The sequence below is a fragment of the Lutra lutra genome, chromosome 8, assembly GCF_902655055.1.
Source record: "Lutra lutra chromosome 8, mLutLut1.2, whole genome shotgun sequence".
NCBI lineage: Eukaryota > Metazoa > Chordata > Mammalia > Carnivora > Mustelidae > Lutra > Lutra lutra.
Window position 1 is genome coordinate 50,169,109 of NC_062285.1, and position 25,369 is coordinate 50,194,477.

Sequence of the window (25,369 nt, forward strand, 5' to 3'; positions counted from 1 at the left end):
AATGCTTAGGACAGGACCTGGCACACAGTCAACACTCAGTTATTTTCATCAGGCTATAAGTTCCAGTGGGTAATCCTAGCCTCCAACTCCCTTATCTCCAACTATACAAAGAGTCACATAGGTATAATCCCCTATCCTTCATAAATTAGTATCAAGAACATATGCAGAAGAGACAGTTGGCAGGGCCAGAAAGGTTTGAGTCCTGAAACAAAATGATTAGATCAAATTAGCCAACCCCCCACCATATACACCCTGCATCTTCATTCTGTCCTTTAATTCCTCATTCACCCTATTCTTTTTCAGGTCCTAAATCAAGGGCAAGACAATGGTATTAGGAATAAGGGGAACTGGTTGGCAGGCATCTTAGTTGGGTGGTATAGTGAACAAGAGTACCAGAGTTGAAATCAGAAGACCTAGACTCAACAAGTGTGCCTGGAAGCTGGCTCAGTGAAGGGAGTGTGCAATGCTTGATCTCAGGGTGATCTTGGGTGTAGAGATTACTTAAAAATAAAATCTTAAAAAAAACAAAACAAAACAAAAAAAGACCTTGACCCATAGATTTGTTTCACCTCTTATCGGCCTCTCTGAGCTTTGGTTTCCTTTCCTGTACCCCTTGGGCCTATCATAAAGACCATATATTTGAAAGTGTGTCGTAAACTATTGTTATAGACAATTATTATGAAAGTAATTGAGAGAGCATGGTGGTTTTGTCTGGTTATAGTTGCTGTTCTCCTCCATAACCTGTTCTCTCCATAACTACGTGGCCTTTTGAAGCAGGAGGTGGTTACAGTGGGGCAGCTGTCTGAGGAAGGGTTATGGAGCAAGATGTAGGTACACGAGCTCTTTGGATGTGATGGGTACAGAGTGGGTGGTGAGTACAATTGCGAGCTGGAATGCAGGACTGTTAGGGTGAGAGACCAAGTGTGTGTGTATACGTTCCTGTCAGAGTTTGAGACTGAACAGAAATCCGTAGGTCACCAACAGTTTTGGATTGCACCCAAGAGATTGGGACCTGGCTTGGCACATTTTCCTAGCACCAACACCCATCTTAATTAGCCACCTCCCACAGGAGGCTCTAGGATGTTTGTTAAGGTCTCTTCAACCACCTGGCTGAGAAATCCTAGGGGCTGGCTGGCAGAGCTCATGGGCCAACGCTAGAGGGGGTGGGAGGTGCAGCAGGTAGTGCTGTCCCAGGCTGTGGGTTTGAAACTCACCAGTCAGGAAGTGAGGCCGACAGACGGAAGGGCGGGCAGGAGTGGGGAGTTCTGGGGCACAGCAGAAGGGGCCTTTTGGTGTTTGGGGACTACGGGGCCATGGGCCTCAAGGCCAGAGGTTGCTGTTAGCCCGGCAAGACAGGTCTGGGCAACATGCATGCCCAGAGGCAGCTGGCTGTCGCTGCAGTGAGAGCAGAAGTCAGACGACACGAGGTGGCCAAGCAGTCTCTAAGCCGCCTCAGGAAGCTGGCAGAGAGGGTGAGCGATCCTGAACTTCGGGACAGCATCCAGGCCTCACTGGACAGTGTGCAAGGTAAGAGAAGGGTTAGCTCCCACCCTGGGTGTATCGGGGACCAGCAGGGGCATAGAAGGGCCTGCTGTGTCATACATCACTTCCCAACCAGCCATTTCCTAGTCCTCTAGATGGAGCTGGGACTCAGGGGAAGAATACATTTGGACAGGATGGAAAAAAGATATGGGAGGTGTTGTTCTTCCTCTTTCCTCAACTCTGATCCTTCTCCCAGGGGATAAAAAAACAAGTCAGTGCTGAACTGACCTTCTTGGCAATGGAGAAGTGGGTGAGCATGGGGAAGAGAGGCTGTGACAGACCCATGGTAGACTTGGACCCTGCCTGGGAAGTCCAGAGCAGGAAGCAGTGTGGGGCAGGAGGTTCTGGGACTGGATAATGTGTTCATTCCCAGGACCCACAAAGGATCGGTGACCTCTTGTTCTCCAGCTGTAGAGAGAAACACACACACACTGAAATACACCATACAGAGAATCCCAGGCTCTCAGGCACACGCTATCGCTCAGACTGTATGCTTTGCATAGCCAAAGTGTAAAGAAGTCCCCAAGACTCTTTTCGGTCCCCTCTCTTCCCCATGCTCCTGTTCCTGTCCTTCTCCCCACCCCCAACACATACACCTTCCGCTCTACCTCCTTAGTGCCATTAGAGCAAGTGATGACAACACAGGGAGGAAGTGCTGCCATGGCAACACCATCCGCCACATCCTCCTGCCCACCCCAGCCTTCAGTCCTGTGGTGGGGCCCCAGTAGGAACAGTTTCTCTCTATCCACAGGGCCCCAGCACTAAGGAACTGGTGGAACTGAAAGTCATCTCCAGCCTACTCTCCTCTCATTTACCTCTGAGGTGGCAAAGAGCTAACAAAAGCCAGCTATGTTGTTCCTGAAAGGTGTCTGGGAGAAATACATCCTTCATCATAGCCTGGTCTCCCAGCCGCTCCAGTCTTAGCTGCCTACCTGGTGTGGGGTGGTGGTTCAAGAGGCCATTCTTTCCATCAGGGACACCTCCTGCCAGACCTCTCTGAAGGTAGAGGCCCCCAGACCATAACTTGGGGGAGGAACATTTGGTTTGGGATCCTAAGGGGACAGTCTGATCCCCTTCCCATTGCCTTTCTGAAGCTAGTGTCCTCACCTCCTGTCCCCACCGTTTGCCAAGAACAATGGCTGACACCTATCCTATAGCCTCAGTGGGTGGAAAGGCAGACCTAGGGGGAGTGGCCCTATGGGGCCTCCTACGGAGGAACTCCAAGCCCCACCCCTGTAGGAAAAAAAAAGAGGGGGAGGAAAAAGGTTTAGTCCTGGTGGAGGAGTTCTGCTTAGCTCTGGAGGAGGGTGTGAGGAGGGGTGGAGGCTGAAATCTCCCAGAAGACTCCACTCTTCATAAGTGATTTGTTCCACTCCTTCTCTAAGAGTCAGGATTATGTTCCCACTTAACAGAAAGGAAAACTGAGGCCACCAAAGGAAGGAAGGAAAATTAAGGCAGAATTAGCAAATCTCCTTCACCTTCTCTTCCAGAAAATTCAGAAAAGGTTACTGAACGATCCCCTGTCCTGGGAATGGTGTCCTCCTGGAGTGGGGTGGAGAGGGGGCTGCTGACCTCAGGATTGGGTACAGGTCCCAGGGAAAACAAAGGGCATCCAGCATGCTGGTTCCACTCCCCCCCTCACCCCCTACCAGGCCAAGCACACTGCTGGCTCCTGCCTCCTAGAGCCGCCCACGACAGCACTTATTATAGTCTCAGCTGCGTCAGGAGGGTGGGATGCCAAATTAGGGGAATGCTGAGACTTCCTGAGTCCAGGGAGGGGTCTCCAAGCCTGCGGGAAGCCCTCCCACCACTCTGGTCTGTCCCTGACAAGTCTCAGCCTCCATTCCCCATTGGCCTACCCCCTTCAACCTTCTCCCCAGGATAGAGGACAGTGAGCCTTGAATTCCAGGGTCCCTAGAAGGTGGTGAACACAGAGCAGACAGACGTTTTCCATTCTATCTCCTCTTTAACCTTCTAAAAGAGCTCCACCTGGAAAACCTCAGGAGACGGAATGGGAACCCAAAAGAGGCCGGCTCCCACCACAACTGAAGGGGTCCTTATATTCAGGGGTACTAAATACCCCACATGTGGCTAACTAGATGCGAGGATGGTGCCTCCATGAACCCCCAATCCCCTGGCAGGTCCCTCCACCCACCATATACACCGATTCTCCTCTCTGCTTATCCCCGCTGATTCTGAGGCACTCTTGGAGCTACGGTTGCTATGGAGACTGGATGCATTTTGGTATGGGGGGTGTCAATCTGTAGACATATTCCTTCTTCTTCCACCTCAAGCTGGAGCCTTTGACTCACTTTTTGGCCTGGGCTCCTGGAGTTCTCGGATCTCTCCCCTCCTAAGACACCCCCCTCCTTCCTACCCTGCTAAGTTCCATGTCTGTCTCCATCCCCAGGGAACACTTTACAAGTTCACTTTGGGACAGTTGCACTCAAGTCATGGCCCCATCAATATACTGCGTGTGGGGGGTGGAGTGGGGTGGTCAGGGCGGCTGGGTGATGGGAAAAAGAATGCGTGCAATCACCTGTGGGAGACAAGGGGTCCTGGGAAAGGGATTTGAGGACTCCCCATTTCCTCACTTGAACTTGCCCATAATTGGCAGTGACCGCTAAAATCACTCCGTTTTCCCTGCGGACTGTCCATCCGTGTACGGATTTTTACCCTTATCCCTAAATGCCACACCCAACAGTCGCATTCCCTAACCGTGGTGTGCTAGGGGGAGGGGGCTAGATTGTTGGAGTAGGTGAGTCCAAGTTCTCGGAAATCCAGCCCAGGATTTGGGAGGGAAATCCAGTCCTGGATTTTGCACCGCCTTCTCAGACAGCCGAGCTGGTGGAGAGAAGGTGGGGGGGGGAGATGGGGTAGGGGGGACGGGGGGCCGCCTCCTCCTCAATGTGAGGGGAGCGCCGGGACACAGCGCGCATCCGGACCGAGCCGAGCCCTGGCGAGCCCCCCGGACCCTTCGCCCGGATCTCACGCCCCTTCCTTCCCAGACCCCAGACCCGTGGGTTCCCACCCCCTAAGGCTTCCCTCCTTCCTCCCCCGCCGGCGCCTGTATCTCCATCCCCAGCATCCTCCCCGCGCCCCTGCGAATCCCCCGCACGACCAGCTTATTAGCTTCCCACCTTCCTTCAGACCCCCTCTCCGACCCCCACCCACAGCCCCTGTCCCCTGTCCCCATTCCCCGCCCCTGCCTCCCCCGCACTGGTTCTTCCTCTCCCCCAGCCTCGGGTCCCTCTTTTCTGTCCCCTTTTCCTCCCTCTCCCCTATTTGCCCCCACTACTGTCCTCCCCGCCCTCCTCCGCCCATCTCGGCGCCCCCACCCAGGCCGGGGCGCAAGGTCCGGCGCGCCTCCCTGGAGCAGCACCAAGGTCCCGGGGCTCCAACGGGGTGGGGGCGCAGGGCGGGGAGCATGGGGAGGGGGCGCCCCGTGTGATGGGAGGGGGGCGCAAGCGGAGGCGGCGGAGGCGGCGGCGACAGCGGAGCCGGGCTGGGGGCTCAGCGGGGTCCGGGGGCTGGGGGCAGCGAGCAGGGCGGCCCCATGGCCGGGCCCCCCTGAGGCAGTCCAGGGGAGTCCCCTCCCCTCCCCAGCTCGGGGGTCTCGGGGCCCCATGAGCCGGGGCGCGGGCGCGCTTCAGCGCCGGACAACGACCTACCTCATCTCGCTGACCCTGGTCAAGCTCGAGTCGGTGCCTCCGCCGCCGCCTTCTCCGTCTGCGGCCGCAGCCGGCGCCCCAGGGACCAGAGGTGCGGAGACCGGGGATCCTGGCAGCCCCCGAGGCGCGGAGGAGCCGGGCAAGAAGCGGCACGAGCGTCTCTTCCACCGGCAGGATGCGCTGTGGATCAGCACGAGCAGCGCGGGCGCCGGGGGCGCCGAGCCCCCCGCCCTGTCCCCGGCTCCGGCCAGTCCGGCCCATCCCGTCTCCCCCGCTCCCGGCCGCCGCCTCTCCCTTTGGGCCGCCCCTCCGGGGCCCCCGCTCTCCGGGGGGCTGAGCCCTGACCCCAAGCCCGGGGGCGCCCCCACCTCCCGGCGCCCCTTGCTCAGCAGCCCGAGCTGGGGGGGCCCGGAACCTGAAGGCCGGGCGGGCGGCGGCGTCCCGGGCTCATCCTCCCCGCACCCCGGCACCGGCAGTCGGAGGCTCAAGGTGGCGCCTCCTCCGCCGGCCCCCAAGCCTTGCAAGACCGTAACCACGAGTGGCGCCAAAGCCGGCGGGGGCAAGGGCGCGGGTAGCCGCCTGTCATGGCCCGAAAGCGAAGGCAAGCCCAGGGTCAAGGGGTCAAAGAGCAGCGCCGGGACTGGAGCTTCTGCCGCTGCCGCTGCCGCCGCCGCCGCCGCCGGGGGAGGAGGAGCGGCAGCCCCGACCTCTGGTGGGGTCGGGGCTGGGTCGGGAGCCCGAGGGAAGCTGTCCCCTCGGAAAGGCAAGAGTAAGACCTTGGACAACAGTGACTTGCACCCCGGACCAACTGCTGGCTCTCCTCCTCCGCTAACCCTCCCAGCAACCCCGGCTCCTGCCGCTGCTGTCACCGCCGCCTCCGCGCAGCCCACTGGGCCTGCACCTCCCATCACTCTGGAGCCTCCAGCTCCAGGGCTGAAACGGGGCCGGGAGGGGGGCCGAGCATCCACTCGAGATCGCAAGATGCTCAAGTTTATCAGCGGGATCTTCACCAAGAGCACAGGGGGGCCTCCTGGCTCCGGGCCCCCTCCTGGTCCCCCGGGCCTGTCTTCTGGCAACGGGTCCAGGGAACTGCTGGGCGCAGAGCTCCGCGCCTCCCCTAGTGAGTAGGACCAGGGCCTGAGAACAGGGAGGGGAGGGCACGTGGAATGCTCAGCTTGGGGTGGAGGAGAGGTGTGCAGGGTTGAACTAGGGAAGCTTCTCTCTTGGGTGGGTGGATGAACCACAATCACTCCTCTGTCAAGGCCTGGGGCAAAGACTAAGCAGTCCTAAAAGGGGGTGGGTAGCTACAACGTGCGTCGGGGAGAGATGACTTGGTTTCAGGGGGACCCAGAAAGCCTCAGCTTTCTGGGAAAATAATGCCCTTGGCCAGAGTGACTATAGGAAATTACTCCCAGGGAAGCCCCAGACCCCACTTCTAGTCTCAGCTGGACTCTGGGAGCAGGGGAACACAGCTTTGCCTTGCCTAGATGAACAGTGAAGGTGAAGAGGATGAGGAAGCCTCAGTTTCTCCAGAGCACTTGGAGCAGGTGGCATGAGAGTGACCTTGCAGGCAGTTTCTCGCAGGGGATAGGTCTTCCCTGGGCTGAGACCAGGCTAGTGAGGCAGCAGGAAGGGACTCTTGTTTCTTTCCATGCAGTGAAGGTGGATTGGGCTGGACGGGAGTGCGCGGGGGCTGGAACGTGATGAATACTTGAATGCGAAGTGAGAGGGGGCGGATAGGAGGCTTCATTTCCCACGCTGCCCACCCCGGCCCCACAGCCAAGTTGAAACCCCCAGGGGGCTGCCCAGGAGTGACTCAGGGGGACGGAACTGCTGCAAAGGCAATTCTTAACCCTGGAGACTTGGGAGGGGGTACCGAGAAGGTAGTTTTGGGGGGGAGGAGGGAGGTGTCTTTCTTTTTTTTTCTGGGAGAAAGAGTCTAGGGACTCTTGGTGCAGTTTACACTCCCCGGAGGGGAGGCGGGTTCGGAGCGGGGGCGGCCCCCGGGGTTTGGCTCTGGAGCGGGTGGGAGCAGATGGCTCCGGATCCCAGAGTTCCCGCCGCAGCTGCGGCGCCCCGGGAACGTCCGGCCAGTGTCAGGCGCGGGGGCTGGACCCGGCAGGCGGAAGGAGCATCCTACCCCCCGCCCCCAGGCCTGTGGCTTCTCTCGGCCAAGGAATGGAGCCCTTCCCCATACTTGTTTCAGAGGGTGCTTGTGGGGAGGATATGGGAGAGGGAAGCTTAGGCAAGTACAAGCTCCATTGCCTGGGCTGTGGAAAGCGGTCAGGGCCACCATGCTGTTGACCTTGAAAAAGGGGAGGGATATCCCTCACCTCAGTTTCTTTCTTGTGAAATGGAGATTGAGGAACACCCATTCCCTCCCCTGACCCAGCCCCTTCTCCCAGGATCTGCCTCGGAATCCCAGTCAGACTGGTAGGAAGGAGACCCTCTCCCGTTCTTCCGGAGGGGAAAAACCCGCCACTGTCAGAACCCTGGTCCCTGGTCTGGGGCAGACTTACGTTTGGGGATGTGCTTTAAGGGAGATGCCAACTGAAGTATTTTTGTCTAGCTGGTTCCGTTGCTAAGCAACCACTGAGCGGCAGCAACAGCTGTGGGGAGAGCGGCTAGGAAGGGAGGACTGGGGACCACTCTCAAACCTAGCCTTTCCACACAGTTCTCCAGCCCAGGCAGAGTCCTGGTGGTTAAGGGAAGCTGCAAAAGGAGGAGGGGTGGCTGAGGGATGAGGGGTGCTCCTGGGCTGGGAGCATCCTCTCTTACGGCTCCTTTCCTGTTTCAGAGGCTGTGGTCAATAGCCAGGAATGGACTTTGAGCCGCTCCATTCCTGAACTGCGCCTGGTAGGTAACCCAGTCCCCTGGTCTGTATGAAGGCTGAACTCCCACGCATCGCACTCTCAACTCTCTCCCCTTCACCTCTTCCCTTCCCTCTCTTGTGGGAATGGGGGATGATTTTCTAGTACTACTGAGAGTCTACCTTCACAGCACATTCCTGGGGTTTGATATATCCTTGCCATTTTTCCTTCTTTTTTCCTGTTTGTTCATGGTCCTTGTCCAGGCTTCTCTTTATTTCTGGCATCTCCCCTTTAGTCTTTCATGTTCTATCGCCTAGAATTGAGTAAAAGTTTCCAACCAGTGTCTAGGGCTGTGATGTTACGCCCCTCTCCCCCCCTCCCCCAAGCACGGACTGGGTTGCTAAGAATCTTCAGCCTGTGGTCCACTTTGAGCTTTGGATCATTTCTTACCCCACTCACCTGATTTTCCCAAATGCTCTCTTCTGACCATCATCCAGTGCCTGCAGGATCCAGCTTGAATGATTTGACACTGCCAATCTCTTTGAGTTCTCAGGAGTGTTCAGACCCAACCATTTGGCCTCCTTTTAATTCTCACAATCTCTGCTCCACAACCTGTTCTCAGGGTGTGCTGGGTGACGCCAGGAGTGGGAAGTCATCGCTCATCCACCGATTCTTGACAGGTTCCTACCAAGTGCTGGAGAAGACAGAAAGTGAGTTCTCAGGAGCCATAGTAAGCTAATGTTTTGGGTCGGGAGTCCAGGATCAATGACTAGGCAGCTGTGGAGAACAGAGGAAAGGATAAAGCCGCAATAGTTTGAAATACAGGGAGCATAGGAAAAATTGGTGACCTGTGACCTCTGACCTACTACTACTTCCACCCCTCTGGACAGGTGAGCAGCACAAGAAAGAGATGTTGGTGGATGGACAGACTCATCTGGTGTTGATCCGAGAGGAAGCTGGGGCACCTGATGCCAAGGTGAGTAGTGAGATGTTGGGATAGGCAGGCTGGCTGGGGTCAGCACTGGCCAGGGGAGAAAGCTCTGGTTTCCCAGAACTCCCTGGGCATAGTGTCCAGAGGAGTAGACTTGTCTGACCCCCCGCCCCTTTTGCTCCCTCACCCCCCGCAAGTTCTCAGGCTGGGCAGATGCTGTCATCTTGGTCTTCAGCCTGGAGGATGAAAACAGTTTCCAGGCCGTGAGCCGTCTCCATGGGCAGCTGAGCTCCCTTCGGGGGGAAGGACGAGGAGGACTGGCACTGGCACTGGTGGGGACACAAGGTAAGGAGGGCCTGGGAAAGCACTGCTTTCGGGGGGAGTCCTTGAGATGACTGCTCTCACCAACACAGGTGAGAGCTTGGTAAGATGTGGAAATGGTCACTTGGATTGCAGGAACCCTCTGGAAGGAGCCTCGGTCTCCCACAAGGGAGTCATTAAACCAAAAAAACTTCCCAGGGTCTAAGCAGAGAAAAGAGGACCCTCCAGGAAGACGGGGACAGCTATAGGAGCAATCTCCATTCCTCGGAGATGTCACCTACCTTGCGTTCTCACACTGCTATTTCCTGTCACCACCATGGCAAACACAGAAAATCTCAGGCTCTAGTGCGGATAGAAAGCCTTCTATCTTCCCCTTGCTACAGCTGGGTCAGGCTGACACTTTTCAAAGGAATGTATCTCAAAAGAAACAATGGAGAAAATACAGAGGTCCTAAAGTTTGAGTTCTCAAGGAAGTGATTCAGGGGCTCTCAGAGCCAAGTCCAGGAGAAACTTTTCCAGTACCCACCTGTATGGAGCTGGCTCGACTTTCTGCCTGGATGCCTATCCTGCAGGAGTCTACTTCCCCTCGCCCCTTGCCTCCTGTCTCCTTGATGTGGAGTGGACAGTCCACCTGTTCCCCGTGGACATTCAGCCTTTTCCAAGGTGAACTTCCACTCAGCTCAGGGGTCATTGGATTTGCAGGGCAGGGTGACGGGCCCTTTTGAGTCTCAGCCATTTCAGACCTGGTCAAGAAATTCTGCTCCCCTCTTGGGTATTCTCTGAGGACACCTATACAGAGCTCTCCCAGCCTACTCCTCCTGCAGCTGGACTTGTGAGCTGGGGCCCAGTCTTTAGAGAAGAGGGGGATATTCTCTCTTCGCCTGTCCTTGGTGTGTCCGGCCTGGGACTGGAGCCGAAGGGAAAAGCAAGTAGGAAGAGTGGGGAAGTGATGTCCTTGTCCAATCCTGCCTCTCTCCTGTCCCCTCAGACAGGATTAGTGCTTCCTCCCCTCGAGTGGTGGGTGATGCCCGCGCCAGGGCTCTGTGCGCAGAAATGAAACGCTGCAGCTACTACGAGACATGTGCAACCTATGGGCTCAATGTAGACCGTGTCTTCCAGGAGGGTGAGTACGGTGACTCCCTGCGTGTGTGGGGAGCAGGGAGCTAGGGGCCTGCCTGCGTGGGAGGGAGGAGACATCAGGGAGGTCGGAAAAGGTTTGCTTAATAACCCCGTGGTCTTTCTGGGCTGGATGAGCTGTCAAGACTCCAGGTGCACAAAGGCCACGGTGACAATGAAGTTGGGGCCATGTTATCTCCTGGGAAGTTCTCAAAATTGGGCAACAGAGGGTGGTCTTGGGTATCTGCCCTGTTCATGCGTCCTTCCCCTCCCCCTTCCTCCAGTGGCCCAGAAGGTGGTGACTTTGCGAAAGCAGCAACAGCTTCTGGCCGCCTGTAAGTCCCTGCCCAGCTCTCCAAGCCACTCGGCTGCTTCTACTCCTGTAGCTGGGCAGGTGAGTCAGGGTTTCAGGGTCCACAGAGGGGCTGGTAGGATGCAGAGGAGGGGCTGGTGATCCAGGAACAGGTACCGAGTACCAACCAAGGAGGTCGAGGGTGGGGGGGGGGAGGGCAAAGGGAAAGGGCAGTGACACCATTTGTAGAAAGTTCATTGGACTGGAAGTCAACCAGGTTTGAAATGCTGTTTGGAATGTCCTCGAGCAAGTCACCTAAACCTCCCAAGGTTTCAGGAAAATTGTATGGCCTGATACTTGCAAAATGGAAAGCATATGACAGTGAGGAGTTTTATTATGAACGATAATGCAATCAAATGGCGATGAGATCAAGGAATGTCTGGAATTCCTCCTAACTAAATGTAACTATAGCTTGGTGGGGTGGGGGGATCTGAGCTGTTCTGCTGACTCCTTCATCCGTCCCCAGGCTAGCAATGGGGGCCACACTAGCGACTACTCTTCTTCCCTCCCATCCTCACCCAATGTTGGTCACCGGGAGCTCCGAGCTGAGGCAGCGGCAGTGGCTGGATTGAGCACCCCAGGTTCCCTGCACCGGGCAGCCAAACGCAGGACCAGCCTCTTCGCGGTATTGGACATGATGACTCCCCCATCTTCTGGCTGGCTGTTACCTGCCCATTTTCCCTGGTCCCTAAACCCCACCGTTGGGCCCCTTTTCATTCATTGCCTTCCCTGTCCTTCCATCAGTAGATTCCTCTCCTCATTCTCTAACTGATGCCAATAACCATTCTAGAATCGTCGGGGCAGTGATTCTGAGAAGCGGAGTTTGGACAGTCGGGGAGAGACAACAGGGAGTGGACGAGCCATCCCCATCAAACAGGTGGGTGGTCCAGGGGCTGGGGGCAGGCTGGACATACCTGGTCTTGACTGGGCTTTTCTCCCACATGTCTCTTTCCATCCTCCAGAGCTTCCTACTGAAGCGAAGTGGCAACTCCCTGAACAAAGAATGGAAGAAGAAATATGTGACCCTGTCCAGTAATGGCTTCCTACTCTACCACCCCAGCATTAATGTGAGTGGTCTAGATTGGCTGGGCCACACTGGCTGGCCTTGGACACCCTTCCACCTGTACCAATCTGTGCCTCTGACAAAATTTACCATCACTTCTGGGGAGCCCTAGTCCCATTTTCTTAGGTTCAGCAAACATGTGTTAGGCACCCACTATGTACCCACGCTGGAGAGGGGAAAATAGAGACATCCCCTGACAAACTTGCAGTCTAGTGGAAGAGAATGGAGGAAGGACCTCCACCTGGTCTGCCATTCAGGGAATGCTTTCTTCTTCTTTATTTTTTTAAAGATTTTATTTATTTATTTGGCAGATCACAAGTAGACAGAGAAGCAGGCAGAGAGAGAGAGGGGTAAGCAGGCTCCCCGCTGAGCAGAAAGCCCGATGCGGGGCTCGATCCCAGGACCCTGGGATCATGACCTGAGCCGAAGGCAGAGGCTTTAACCCACTGAGCCACCCAGGGGCCCCCAGGGAATGCTTTCTGGTGGAGATAGTACTGGGCCAAATCTGGGGAACCCATCCCCTAGAAGCTCATCTGAACTCAGTCCTCTCCAGGTCCTCTCTAGCCCATACTATTGGCTGCTTCCCAACACCACCAAGGACCTCAGGTTTCCCACACTCTCAACCTCTGGTACCCCTCCAGGATTACATCCACAGTACCCATGGCAAGGAAATGGACTTGCTGCGAACAACTGTCAAGGTCCCTGGCAAGAGGCCCCCAAGAGCCATCTCTGCTTTTGGTCCCTCAGCCAGCATCAACGGGTTGGTCAAGGACATGAGCACTGTGCAGATGGGTGAAGGTCCTGGTGAGTGGGGCTCATGGCAGAGAGGCAGAAGAGTTGCCAGAGCTGGGGGATGAGGAGGGGTAATAGGGAAGTGGGGGCTGGGACTGGATAAGCGGGAAGGTGGGTGATAAAGAGGGACTACATCAGAAGTGTGTCCCATAGACAGAGGGGCTCACTGAAGCTTTATCTTGTTCTCCTTCCAACAGAAGCCACCACGCCCACCCCAAGCCCAAGCCCCAGCCCCAGTTCCCTGCAGCCACCACCAGACCAGACATCCAAGCACCTGCTGAAGCCAGACCGGAATTTGGCCCGAGCCCTCAGCACCGGTAAGTGAGGACCCACCCTCCATCCACTATCTTCCTGATGTGAATGGGATGTGGGTGGGAAAGGAACTTGTGGTACAGGCTTGGAGGCTGGAATCAGTGCATGAGCAGACACACTGAGCGTCTACTGGGGGCCAGGCACTAAGCTCAGTCATACCGTGATTATCATAATGGTTAACACGAGTGGGTTCTAGAGCTAAATGGTTAGAACTTAAATCCTGGCTCGCCACTGGGCAAGTTACTTGACCTCTCTGTGCCTCAGTTTCCTCATCTGTAAAGTGGAGATAGAGGTTGCTTTGAGGATTAAACAAACTAAGAACACTGTCTAGCACATAGTCAGCCATCAGTATTTGGAGTGTTTGAAGATATATATATATATATGATGTATACATACATATATATATACACACATACATAGGTAGAATATGTATATACAGTTGCAATTTACAGTTTACTTACTGTAAATATTTATATACATATGTTTGTGTACATTTTAATATTTATATACAAGTATTTATATATAATTCATATTTATATATAACTAATTATATATAATTACTTTATATTTATATAAGGTTTTATATTTATGTATGATTTATATACATATTTATATTAACATTACAGTATTTATATATAATTACAATTTACGGGGTGCCTGGGTGGTTCAGTGGGTTAAAGCCTCTGCCTTTGGCTCAGATCATCATCCCAGGGTCCTGGGATCGAGCCCCTCATCGGACTCTGCTCAGCAGGGAGCCTGCTTCCTCCTCTCTCTCTGCCGGCCTCTCTGCCTACTTGTGATCTCTGTCTCTGTCAAATAAACAAATAAAATCTTTAAAAAAATTACAATTTACAATATACTTATGCCAATATACTTATGCACACACACACACACACACACACATGTAAACTGTAACAGCAATCCTCACAGCAACCTTGTCAGGTGTAGATTATTATCCCCATTCTAGGGATGAAGAAACTGAGGCTCAGAAGATTAAGTGACTTGCTCAAGGTCTCAAGGCCAGTTAGTGGCAGAGCCAGGATCTGAGTGCAGGTCTGACTCTAAACCACTCATCTGCCCACCTCCCCAGGCATGATCGAGGGGGACCTCCTGGAGAGGAGGGGAACCAGAGCTAGTTCAGGGGAGGAGACAGGCTTTGGAGAAATCAGGAAATCTGTGGAGGGGGCAACTGAGGCAGCTGTGTCCCCCCTTCCTAAGACTGTACGCCATCTGGAGACCTGAGCCCCCTGAATCGGGAACCCCCTCCTTCTCCCATGGTGAAGAAGCAGAGGAGGAAAAAATTGACAACACCATCCAAGACTGAAGGCTCGGCTGGGCAGGCTGAAGGTGAGGCCCTGGTGGGCAGTTCCATTCCCACCCCGGACCCTCACCCCCAACTCCAGATCCCTGGCCCAGCTCCTGCAGGAGGAGGACAAGTGCCTGAGCTGAGTGCTTGACTATCATTATCACTCTGCACATAACTTAGTGAAAAATAGAAGATCCCTCAGCTCCTGTCCTTCCTCCCATTCCCCAGGCAATGCTTTTCCCCCCAGTAGTTCCCAGTCCTGCCATTCCCACACCCAATGACTATCATTGGTCTGTAGTTCCTGCTTCCTCTCTTAATAACCCCCTACTTTCTGCTCTTGCCCTCAACCCCATTTATCATCCCAGGCCCTGCACCCAGAACCCCCTGTGGCCCTCAGTGACTCAGCACCTGACTTCAGTGTCACCCATTAACTCCTCAGCTCTGGGACTCGGTGACGACCAGGCCCCTGTTCCCAATAGCTTCTCATAATCACCAAGCTCCCACAACAGCCCTTGACCACAGTGATCCCCATTCCTGCCCTCAGTGACCTCCCCAGGCCTCTGAGACTCCTCCGGAACCCCACAGCCCCCTTGTCCCAGGCCCGTGATTAAACTTCTGTCCCCCTTACCTGTGTTCACTTGGATCCTGACCATCCCTTCCCTTCCCAGAGACCTGGCTCCTCACTGGTCATGATAACTGGTCCCCATGCCCTGCTCTCTGCTGGGTGCTCAGACCCAGGTTCCAGATCTGCCTACTCTCATGGCTCTTGGCTTCCGCTCTACTCTGCTCCGGGGCCACTGACTTTAGTTCTGCTTTCTCTCCCCATCTGTCTGTCCTGCTTTGTCTCTGGCACTCTGTCACTATTTCTCTCCATCTCTCCATCTGCCTCTCTTTTTCTCCTTTCTTGGTCTCTTTCTCTGTTCTGCTCTCCGTTCTATCTCTATCTCCCTCGCTTCGGGAAACCAGCCAAGCGCAAAATGTGGAAACTAAAATCCTTTGGTAGTTTAAGAAATATTTATAAAGCAGGTAACAAGCGGGGAGCTGGGAGGGGCACTCAGCTGGGGTGCAGAGGGGTGGGGGTGCCCCTGCCTTCCCCTGCATGTGCTCGGGCTTCCTGCTTTCCCCCACCTTCTGCTTCCCCAACCCCTCTGCCCCACTCCCAGGGGCTTGGGATGGACATCAGGGGGGAAGGGTTTGGGGAAGGCCACCCCTGTTTGAACTCCATCCCTCATGACCCCCTCCCATCCCCCCACCCAGAGGAAAACTTCGAATTCCTGATCGTGTCCAGCACTGGTCAGACGTGGCACTTTGAGGCCGCCAGTTTTGAGGAGCGGGATGCCTGGGTCCAGGCTATCGAAAGTCAGATCCTAGCCAGTCTGCAATGCTGTGAGAGCAGCAAAGTCAAGGTAATGGGTGGGGAGTGAGGGTCGGGGGTGAGCAGAGGTGTCTTGAGTCTGGAGAAGGGCTCAATACAAGGGAGAGTCAATACAAACCCCAACCCTTTCTGCAGCTGCGCACAGACAGCCAAAGTGAAGCAGTGGCCATCCAGGCGATCCGGAACGCCAAGGGGAACTCTATCTGCGTGGACTGCGGGGCCCCCAGTGAGCGCAAGGGGGCAGTGAAAGGGTCTGGGAGGGAGTGTGTTTCGCTGGGGTTGGGGAAGGCTGGGGTGCCCATGCTGCCTGCACCGCAGGGAAGCCAACCTCTGCACTCCCTTCCCAGACCCCACGTGGGCCAGTTTGAACCTGGGCGCACTCATCTGCATAGAGTGTTCTGGCATTCACCGGAACCTGGGCACACACCTGTCCCGCGTTCGCTCGCTGGACTTGGACGACTGGCCTCGGGAGCTGACCCTGGTGCTGACGGCCATTGGCAACGACATGGCCAACAGCGTGTGGGAGAGCGACACGCGGGGCCGCACCAAACCCACGCGGGACTCTTCGCGGTACGTGGTAGGGAAGCGGGGCGCTTAGGGTGTGCGGATCCCGAGAGGTTACCCGAGTGAGAGGCAGAGGTCCTGGGTGGGGGGTCTAGAGCCCTTCCTGTTCATCTCTGGTCTTGTAGGGAGGAGCGTGAATCATGGATTCGCGCCAAGTACGAGCAGCTGCTGTTCCTGGCGCCGCTGGGCACTTCCGAGGAACCGCTGGGCCGCCAGCTGTGGGCCGCGGTGCAGGCCCAGGACGTGGCCGCCGTTCTCCTGCTTCTGGCCCATGCGCGACACGGGCCGCTCGACACCAGCGTGGAGGACCCTCAGCTTCGCTCCCCCCTTCACCTGGCAGCCGAGCTCGCCCACGTTGTCATCACGCAGCTGCTGCTGTGGGTGCGTGAGTGAGGATTGGGGAAAGGGCTTTTGGAGGGCTCCCGCTGGGAAACAGCCAGGCGCAGGGGAGCCTGATGTCCCTAAAAGGACCCTGGAAGCGGGCCTGGAAATTCTGGGGAGACGGCGTGCGGGTGTCGGCCCTACGGGGAGTCTTGGTGACGCGGCCGTCTCTGTCCTTCTAGTACGGCGCCGACGTGGCCGCCCGTGACGCACAGGGCCACACGGCGCTGTTCTACGCCCGCCAGGCTGGGAGCCAGCTATGCGCCGACATCCTTCTCCAGCACGGCTGCCCGGGTGAGGGCGGCAGCACCGCCACCACCCCCAGCGCAGCCACCACCCCCAGCATCACCGCCACGCCCAGCCCCCGCCGCCGGAGCAGCGCCGCCAGCATGGGTCGCGCTGACGCCCCCGTCGCGCTGGTATAGTTGCCTAGCGGGAGAGACACCCCCACTCCCACACGGGCCGGGCACGACCACATCGGGCGGACCGCTGGACAGATGCACCCACTCACCTCTCCAATCCGCACCCCGCCCCACGGGAGCACTTCTTTCCCCCACGAGGGCACAGCCCCCACGTCTCCCAGAAGACACAAACTCACCTCCCTCTCCCCAACGAGGCATGGAGACCCCAGCTCAACACGCCCCTCTCCACCGTTTCCACACTCGGATTGCTCTGGGTCTACCCGCTGGGTGTCTGCGGAAGCAGACCCCCAGTCGCGGTACCGGCTCCTGGGAGCTTGGATTTACCCGCTTGCGCCCCCTAGGGGTGGAGGGGGGAAGACCCAGTCCTGCTTGTGCTCGACAATCCCAAGGCGGGAGCACATACCCAGGCTGGCTCCTGGGGCAACGCCACGCCAGAGGGAGGGGTTAGTACGTGGGAGAGCTAGCCCTGGGACTTGGGGCCAATACCGGGGACCCCACCCCTTCCATGCTAATCTCACTGCCCAGTGAAGGGGGAAGGGCAGCGAGGGGCAGGACCCCTGCTGCCCAAGGGGGTAGGGGGGTCCCCAACCCTTTCCGTGAAAGGGACCATGAGGAGTGGAAATCAGGACGTCCCCCCACACCCACCCATGGATGGAAGCTAAAGGGCCGGGGGAGCCAAGAGCCTGGGTCCCTCCTCACTATTATCTCGGGAAGGAGAAGAGATGGAGCAGAGCGGGCTAAGGGGACAGGGGAGGGACCTTGTAATTTATTGCTTTGCTCCCCAACAAGGGGGCGGGGGCGGGCAGGGACTCGGGGAGGGCGTTTCAGGGTAGGGGAAGCCAGGGGTGGGCAGAGGGTGGGGTGGGGTGGGGTGCTCTCGGGTTGTGAGTGTCTGTGACCGTGACTGCGTACCTGTGACTGTGCAGCGCCCATGGTGATCTGGGGTAGGGGGCACCCCTGCAATGGGACCCCTCCCCCACTATTCTTCCTGTCCAGCCCCTCCCTCCCACTGGAGCAGCTCCAGACCCGTCCTTCAACCCCATGATCCCTCCCAGCCAGGGCTAAGAGGATGTGAGGTGGCTGGGAGGGTTTCCAGGCCTCCTTCCCCATCCCCAGGAAGCGGGTGGTGGGGTGGATTTACCTGGCCCAGCCCTGCCTCCTTTAATCAATCCAGCCCTTGGACCGTCTGTGTCAGTGGTTTCCGGTCTTTTTTTTTTTTTTTTTTTTTCTCAGCTAAAATATTTTGCAAAGGACCAGGTAATTGGGGAGGGGAGAGGGACGGGGGCAGAGGGAAATGCCCTCATCTCCTCTGAGGCAGATGGTGTGAATCTTCTTCAACAACAATTAAAGAGGAAGTGATTTTTGTCTAGGGGGGAGCTGCTGGCTTTTTCTTGAAGAGGCGGGCCAGGGAATGGACTTGGTCAAAGTGGGAAACTGGAGGTGGGAGAGGGCTCGCAGCGGGTGCCCCTGCTGGGGCTGGTGGCAGGACATCAGCTGGTAGGTCAGATACTTCCCCCTGTAGTGAAAGGTCAGAGCAAAAGTAGGGATCCAGGGAGCTGAAAAGTCAATGACTCCCAGCATGACCCCCTTTCTGGGAAGGAGCTGGGGTGTGGAACTTAGAGGAGATGACAGGGGAGGGGGCTGCTTAGAGAGGGGGAGAAGCTGGGCTAGCTTTGGTTGAGAGGAGGATCTTTGGAATCAGATCTGATTTTAAAGCCGGGCCTTCCACTTCATGGCTAGGTGGTCTTGGGCAGGTTACCTTGGTGGCACCTGTTTATTGGTAATCTGAACCATCTGTTCAGAGGGACCTGGTGAGGACTCCAACACTGGCCATGGAGAACTGCCCTAGGGACCTGGTACCAGAAGTAGAGCTCATTATGGTAGGAGCTGGGAAATCTCACAACCGCACAGGTCCCTGGTGTTCACACACTTCATGCCCAGCTGATGGAGTAGACATCTGCCTCCCTCCATGTCCTCTAGGCCACTGAGGCCAGTGCTGCCCCCAACAGCTGCAGTGCTTCCTGGTTCAGCATGAAGCCCATCCTGCTGTCTCTCGTGGGCAGCAAAAAGTGTTTGCTCCAATAGAGGGGCTGGCTGGAGTGGCACTGGCCAGCAGCCAAAGCAGGCTGGGCACAGCCACCACATGTCATTCAGTCAATGGCCCTGAGTCTTCTGGTAGAACTTCCAGTAGAGGCTCAGAACCTCCCACCCCACAACGACAGACAACTGCTGGTGTGCCATCAAGCTAACAAGGCATGGTGGCAGCAGTGGGCCCAGGTCCCAATCACGTGGAGGCCCTTATTACCCAGGATTCTAGGATGGGGACCACCCAGCATAGCAGTCCGACATAGGGAAAGGTGAGCTCAGGGATGCAGGTGCAGTGACATGTACAGAGGCAGGTGTGTATTCTGGGAGGGCAAATCAAAAGAAAGGGGAAGGGGGATGAGGGGGGTGACACGACTGGGTGGCTCAGTCGATTGAGTGTCCGACTCTTGATTTCAGCTCAAGTCAGGATCTCAGGGTGGTGGGATTAAGGCCTGTGTCGGGCTCCTTGATGGGCATGGAGCCTGCTTGAGATTCTCTCCTCTCTCCTCCTGCTGCCCCTCCCCCCCCCTCTTAAAAAAAAAAAAAAGGGAAGAGAAGGAATTAACCTCAGGTGGAATACCTGGCTATTCCCTCTTTCAGCTCAGAGACCCTGGACTCCCACAATCCATCTCCACTCTACTTCTTGGTGGCAAAAGTTCACTATCTTTCTCAGAAGCTCAAGTGTGAGAGAGTTTGTGGAGGAAGCAAGGGCCCCAGAGAGCATAGAATTACCACAGGGAACCACAAGCCAGTGGGGAGTTCCTTTCCTTTCCAGCCAGTGAAGGGTGGTCAGGGTGTCAGCAACCCCACCGCAAATCCCAACACTAAGTAATCCACTGGCTGTTTTTTTTTTTATCATTGGCTCCCTCTTGAGCTTTGTGGGAAATGTGAAGGTGGAGTGTGTGGGATCACAAAACGCCACGCTCTCCGGGTTATGCACAATAGGACTCTAGAAGGAGACTCCTGGGGGGGGGGGGTTGCTGAGGAGAGCTACTGCCCTTTCACATCCATGCCACCTTCCCAGCTCACCTCGGGTGTCCTCACCTAGATTCCTGCTGCCCCTCTTTACCCCCACTCTTGCCACAAACTGTTGACACACACCCTGCTCCCCTCCTTTTGTTTGCCTTAGCACAGCTGGGACAGACCAACTTTCTCCATGGGAGTTTCACTAAAAGCTAAAGGAAAGCAAAAAGGAATTTCCTATTGAAAGGACAAGATTATTCCACTTAATGAGGTTTCCAGAACTCCGTGTCTATCCTCATCAAATTCCACTGTAGCTTCAGATCAGCTTTCGAGATGCCTTTAAGACTCTTGCCTCCAAGGACCATCTAATGTCTTCAGAACTCAGGAGCTGGTTCATGAGAACTTACCTAGCACTTTCTGTGGGCCTGGTGCTGTGCTAAGAGCATGAAACACACAGTAGGTTCCGCTCAATACTCAAAACCACCATTGGAGACCAGTATGTTATCCACAACTTGCCCGAGAGGAAATAGCACTTGAAAGGTTAAATAAGTCTTTCACAGCCCCGCCGAGTAAAGAGAGGATTTGAACCCAGCACCCCAATTACAGCTGCCCGTGAGCCATGTCTCAGATCTTGCACTGGGGAAGCATTCCTTCCCTGCAAGACCCCCAATGGACCTGAGGAAGCAGGGTTTCACAAGTCTTCCCATTTACAGTTCTCCATAAAACAATGTAAGCATAACATGCAAAATAAGCACCCACTGACATTCAGAAAGAAGAGGGCGGGTCTCAGACAACTTTCTTCAACAACTGAATCTCACTTTGACTTCTGGAGACCCAAGAGTTCAGTGGGCTCCAGCTTACCTGTGAGTTGGTGCCATCTTCAGCAGGAAAACTGTACCTCTCAGAGATGGACAGCAAGACGAGAAAAAGGGGAAGTGAGGGCCCCCGTGTCTGCACTTGGCAACAGGGAGGAGATGAAGAGACCTACCCAGACCCTCCTGGCCTGGGCACAGTCACAGCTGGAGTAGGCAGGCACTGGGCCTGGTGAAATGACGCTGTGTGGCAGGTGGGCACGGGTGCAGGCAGCCAACAGAAGCCGCAGCGCGCTATGGTGGGCATCACATGAAAAGTTACTTTTCAAATGGGGTAACTCCATGCTGTGCACCCCACTTTCCAGATGTGAAGGGGGAAAGAAGGAATAGAAAGAGGAGGAAAAGAAGGGACAACGGAACTACAAGTGCTTCAGTCCTTGGCAGGTCAGAGGGCTTTGTTTCTCTGTCCTGGTCTCTTCCTGTGTGTCCCAGTCCCCACTGGTGCCACCTGGCAGGGGTGGGGGTGGCACAGAATGGGATGGGAGAGTGTGCACCCCACCCTGAGGAGAATATGAAGCCTCAGGTCTATTAGAGCCCCGGCTCCACCCACCCCTGAGAAGAAAACACAGATTGATGGATTGATGGTCCAGTTCTTTATTGAGAAACCTGATTGTTCAAGAACATGGTGGGTGGTTCTGTACCCCACCCTTTTCAGTGGGATTGTGTCAGAGGTGGTGGGCAACTTTCTCCCATTTCCTCAGAAACAGAGGTGAAGGCACCTCAAATCGGAAGCCCGGATTGTAGGGAACAGTGTGGGCAGGGAAAGGAGTAGGGCATCCTGAGCCGATCCAAGGGAAGGCGGTGGCCCCAAAGAGCAGCTCAGGCAGGGTGTGAGGGGCCTGCTGAACTGCCCCACTCTTCTTGCTCTCCCCACCCTCCTTCACTCAAAAGATCTCATCAACTCTCCAGGGAGGGAGGGGAAAGGAACCGACAAGTTAGGGGATGGGTACCAGGGAGCCAGGGAGAAAGTAAGGGGCTATGGGGAGAAGCCTGGGAGAGTAAACCCCACAGGCCCGCGAGGTCTTGGGTGGCTCTGAGCAGCAGCAGTGGTGACGGGGGGTGGCGTGCTCACCCCAGGGCCTCTCTATACCCCCCAGGAGGGAGGCAGAAGGAGGCCAGGTCCACAGCTCAGCTCTACTCTGCTGTTTGGCCTTCAGGGCCCCGGGCGCCGGTGAGGGGAGGAGGAGGCAGGGCCAGTCTAGGCAGGCTCTGGACTCCTTGGCCAGCCATTGGCAGAGGTGGTCTCAGAAGTCAAACTCCTCCAGATCCCCTGTGCCCTCCCCGCCTCGAGAGCCCCACACTCGGCGGTAATTGTTCTCCAGCTCCTTCTGCCGTTGCCGCTCTTTCTGTGCCTCCTCTGCTCCCTGCACCTGCGGGGAGGGCACGTGGTGAGGGGCTGCTGGTGGTGAGGCAAGGGCACGCATGGCACTAGAGCATCCAGGGACTGGCCATGTGGGGAGGGCAGGGACCTGGCACCTGCACTTCGCAAGGGAACATCCATCCAGTTGCCAGAAATTCCCGCAGCTCAGAAGGTGGTGAGGCTGGGACTGGCCAGGATGCCCCTGGCCATGCTCTCCACTCCACCGCACTAGAGCGGGGTGAAGGCTTGGAGCTCCAGGGCTGGGGAGTAGGCTGCCTCTCACCAAGATATTGAAGAAAATCTCCTTGAGGTTTCTCGTGTCCTCGTCAGTTAGCCAACGTGCATCCTCCTCTGTCCCTTCAGCCCCTGGTCGCACGATTTTGATTTCAATTTTCCCTGGAAAGGAGCCGTGAGGGTAGTGAGGGGAAAGGATGGATGGGCGCTTCTGTGCAGGGCCCTCTGCCTCCCAGGTCCCCAGCGAGGTTTCCAGTCCGCCTTGACCCAGCCCCTCCACCTCCAGCAGCAGGCCCTGCCAACAGCTCTGAAGCCAGCCAGCCCCAGGGCCCACCTTCCGCTGTGAGCCCCTCCCTCTCCAGCAGCTCCTTCACCAGCCCCTCGATTTGTTTCAGCTGTGGGTTTTCCCGTTTCATCTCGAGGACAGTCAGATCCTGATTGGGGCCTCCGTGACGGAGCTTGGTGACCCGGACCCGGACTCTGTGCTCAGGATCCTCCTCTTAGAGGGGGAGACACACAGGGAGACACAAAGCAGAGCCGTGACTCCAGGTTAGGGGCGGTGGTGGTCACCTCTCCCCCGGCCATCCACTGGTTTGGGCAGTTTTCCATCACAAACACATAGAGGAACGGGGGCTCAGAATAAATTAATGCCCTCCCCTTCAGTCCTCTACAGCTTCCTCCACCAGCGGCAGCCTCCCTTTCCCCTCCCGGACTGGGAAGTCTCTGCCTCTCCCCCACAGGAAAAATGACTGTGTTTTCTGAAGCAAAAATCAGGCCACCCAAGCCAACAAAGAAGTTTTGTCTCTTAAGAAGCAGGTTGGAAAACTGTGGTTTGGTACTCCACATGCTGCTACTCGAAAGACATTCCAGTGTTTATAGAGATAGTGGGATGGACGGTTTGAAAAGAGAATATTCCATTTGGAATGTCTGATCTCATATGACCCTGTGGAAGGGAGATCAGGGAGTACGAGAAGCAGCAGTAACTGCAAGTCTGTCCAGGAAGTCAGTTTAGGAATAGCTGGGCTTGTGTGTCCACACCCCACCAGCTGGGGCCTCCCCCAGCACACAGGGCTCAGTGTTGGTAAGCTGCCTCCTTCCCCCCTGTGTGGTCTTCAGCACACAGGCCTGCTTGCAGTCATTCCCTTACTGTCTCCTGACTACCCACTATGCGCCAGGGAAGTGTTAGGCGCTGGGTGCACAGAAGCAAGCCAGAAAACAAGACAGATACACTCCAGAAGCTGCTTCCCAAGAAGATGAATGAATAGGAGGTAACGAGGCAAAGGGATGGAGGCCGTGGGAAGGCAGGTGTGAAAACAGTGTTCCAGAAAGAGGGAAGGGAGTATGCTTTCTCGGAAAGGAAAGAACATGATGCCCTCCAGAGTCCACCAGCTGAGGGACCAAAGACAGTGGGCTTGACTGCCCCTCCCTGTCTGACAGCTCCTACCTGCGGTTTTGGGGGAAGGGGTAGGCTTTTTGGGGACAACCCTCCTTTTCCTGTGCTTCTTCTGTGCCAGCTCTGGACTCTGTTTTTCCTCCAGCCTTTTGATGAGTTTGTTGAGAGTGGATGTCAGGGCCAGCATTGCCCGATCACGCTCAGATTCCTTCTTCAATCCATCTGGGTCCAGCTCCTTCTCTGTCTGGAATGCCCAAAGCAGGAGCGGAGAGTCAAGGGTCTGGGGGGTGAAAGTCAGTGGTCCACGCTCTACAGAAGAGCACTAGTTAAGTTTCAGCCCTCTCTTGGGTCCCCCTTCCCTACTGTCCCCCTTTCATTAAGTGAACAACCTCCTGGAGGCTGCCCTGTGCTCCCTTTGGGCCCCTCTGCCCACCCCGCCTCAGCCCACAGGGCAGTGGGCCGGTGCACACGGGAGCGAGGGCCGCGCGCACCTCCTGGATGATGTTCTCCAGTTCCCGCTCCATGCCAGCCTTCACCTCTGACCGGAGCCGCTCGCGGTCAGACGGGAGCAGTATCCCTTCCAGTTCCTTCTCAAACTCTCCCAGTAACTGCTGTTCATCCTCATCTTCATCTTCCTCCTCCTCCTCTTCCTCCTCTTCCTCCACCTCGTTCTGATGGTCTGTGTCACTCTTTTCCTTCACCTCTGCTTCCCTCTGAGGGCCTTCAGGGGCATCCTCTGCAGGCTGCTCTGGGCCTCCGTTTGGCCTACCCTGGGTGGATGGGGACCGGAAGAAAGAGGTGGACAGTTGCTGTTTCAGCAGAAACACAGTGGCCGGAGCGCACTGGTGGGGGTCTCGGGAGGGGGAAAGAAAGGGAGTCACCCCCGCTGGGCTTACTGCAGGCCCCGGTCAGGGACGGTTGGCTAAGTGCTCCCTACAGGGAGGCGAGGTGGGCTCTCTCCCTCCCTTAAGCAGGGCGCATACCTTTTTTGCGCCACCTTTCAGCTCCTCTATCAATCGAATCAAGTCCGCAGGACTCCGGATGACTTTGACCTGCACATTGTTCTGAAAATCTGCAATGAAAGAGCAGGAGTGAACCAGTTGTGTCCTAAATTCTATTTTGATTTCCTAAGGAGAGGAGAGGAGGAGACCATGGAAGGACATGGTCCCAGCCTCCAGGAGCCACCTGTCTGGTCAGTGAGCTAGGGGCCAACGTAACCCCCTGGAGAGCACTGTCCTAAGGGGGACCCACAGGTGAGAGAGGGAACACTAACAAGCTGCTGGCGAGGGCACCACGGAGCCCCACTGGTAATGACTCCAGTTTTTAGGACTACAGAAGAGATTCTGAGGCCACAGGCTCCTCTTCCCTGGATACTGTTCTCCTCTTTCCACAAATATAAACTATTGTCCACTCTGTTCCAGGCACTGTGCTATGAACTATAGACTCATTCTCATTTAATCTCACAACCACCCTGTAAGGTAGGGGTATTACCCACTGTTGGGGG

At 56.1% G+C, this 25,369-nt stretch overlaps 2 protein-coding genes across 15 annotated transcripts in view; one reads left to right on the plus strand and one right to left on the minus strand.

Moving 5' to 3' along the window:
- The first annotated feature begins 1,260 nt into the window (after nucleotides 1–1,260).
- On the plus strand, nucleotides 1,261–18,332 carry AGAP2 (ArfGAP with GTPase domain, ankyrin repeat and PH domain 2). Of its 4 annotated transcripts, none has more exons than XM_047740388.1 (19): nucleotides 1,261–1,527; nucleotides 8,011–8,069; nucleotides 8,646–8,733; nucleotides 8,914–8,999; nucleotides 9,152–9,299; nucleotides 10,264–10,398; nucleotides 10,676–10,785; nucleotides 11,210–11,368; nucleotides 11,534–11,620; nucleotides 11,706–11,810; nucleotides 12,448–12,610; nucleotides 12,796–12,915; nucleotides 14,129–14,257; nucleotides 15,183–15,242; nucleotides 15,474–15,622; nucleotides 15,727–15,817; nucleotides 15,939–16,161; nucleotides 16,281–16,536; nucleotides 16,719–18,332. In XM_047740388.1, the coding sequence occupies exons 1-19, from the start codon at nucleotides 1,368–1,370 to the stop codon at nucleotides 16,959–16,961; spliced, it is 2,571 nt and encodes an 856-aa protein (XP_047596344.1). In that variant the 5' UTR covers nucleotides 1,261–1,367; the 3' UTR covers nucleotides 16,962–18,332. The 4 variants fall into 4 exon arrangements, with proteins under 4 accessions (XP_047596344.1, XP_047596345.1, XP_047596341.1 ...); XM_047740385.1 differs by lacking the exon at nucleotides 1,261–1,527 and adding an exon at nucleotides 4,387–6,333; XM_047740389.1 differs by lacking the exon at nucleotides 15,183–15,242.
- A 3,124-nt stretch (nucleotides 18,333–21,456) lies between these two features.
- The window catches only part of OS9 (OS9 endoplasmic reticulum lectin), a 32,498-nt gene continuing 28,585 nt past the window's right edge, over nucleotides 21,457–25,369 (minus strand). For 3 of the 11 annotated variants that reach the window (XM_047741798.1, XM_047741799.1, XM_047741797.1), the window contains exons 10-15: nucleotides 24,849–24,937; nucleotides 24,357–24,650; nucleotides 23,917–24,145; nucleotides 22,807–22,971; nucleotides 22,522–22,634; nucleotides 21,457–22,248 (exon numbers count right to left, since the gene is read on the minus strand). In XM_047741798.1, the coding sequence (XP_047597754.1) occupies nucleotides 22,123–22,248; nucleotides 22,522–22,634; nucleotides 22,807–22,971; nucleotides 23,917–24,145; nucleotides 24,357–24,650; nucleotides 24,849–24,937 (1,016 nt within the window). In that variant the 3' untranslated portion in view covers nucleotides 21,457–22,122. The remainder of the gene's footprint in view (nucleotides 22,249–22,521; nucleotides 22,635–22,806; nucleotides 22,972–23,916; nucleotides 24,146–24,356; nucleotides 24,651–24,848; nucleotides 24,938–25,369) is intronic. The other 8 variants (XM_047741807.1, XM_047741802.1, XM_047741806.1 and 5 more) reach the window with 5 other exon arrangements.

Coding starts and splice junctions, on each gene's coding strand:
- AGAP2 (XM_047740385.1), top strand. CDS start 5,169: ATGAGCCGGGGCGCGGGCGCGCTTCAGCGCCGGACAACGACCTACCTC. Junction 8,070..8,645: donor CCATTCCTGAACTGCGCCTG/GTAGGTAACCCA, acceptor ACCTGTTCTCAG/GGTGTGCTGGGTGACGCCAG. Junction 11,811..12,447: donor TCTACCACCCCAGCATTAAT/GTGAGTGGTCTA, acceptor GTACCCCTCCAG/GATTACATCCACAGTACCCA.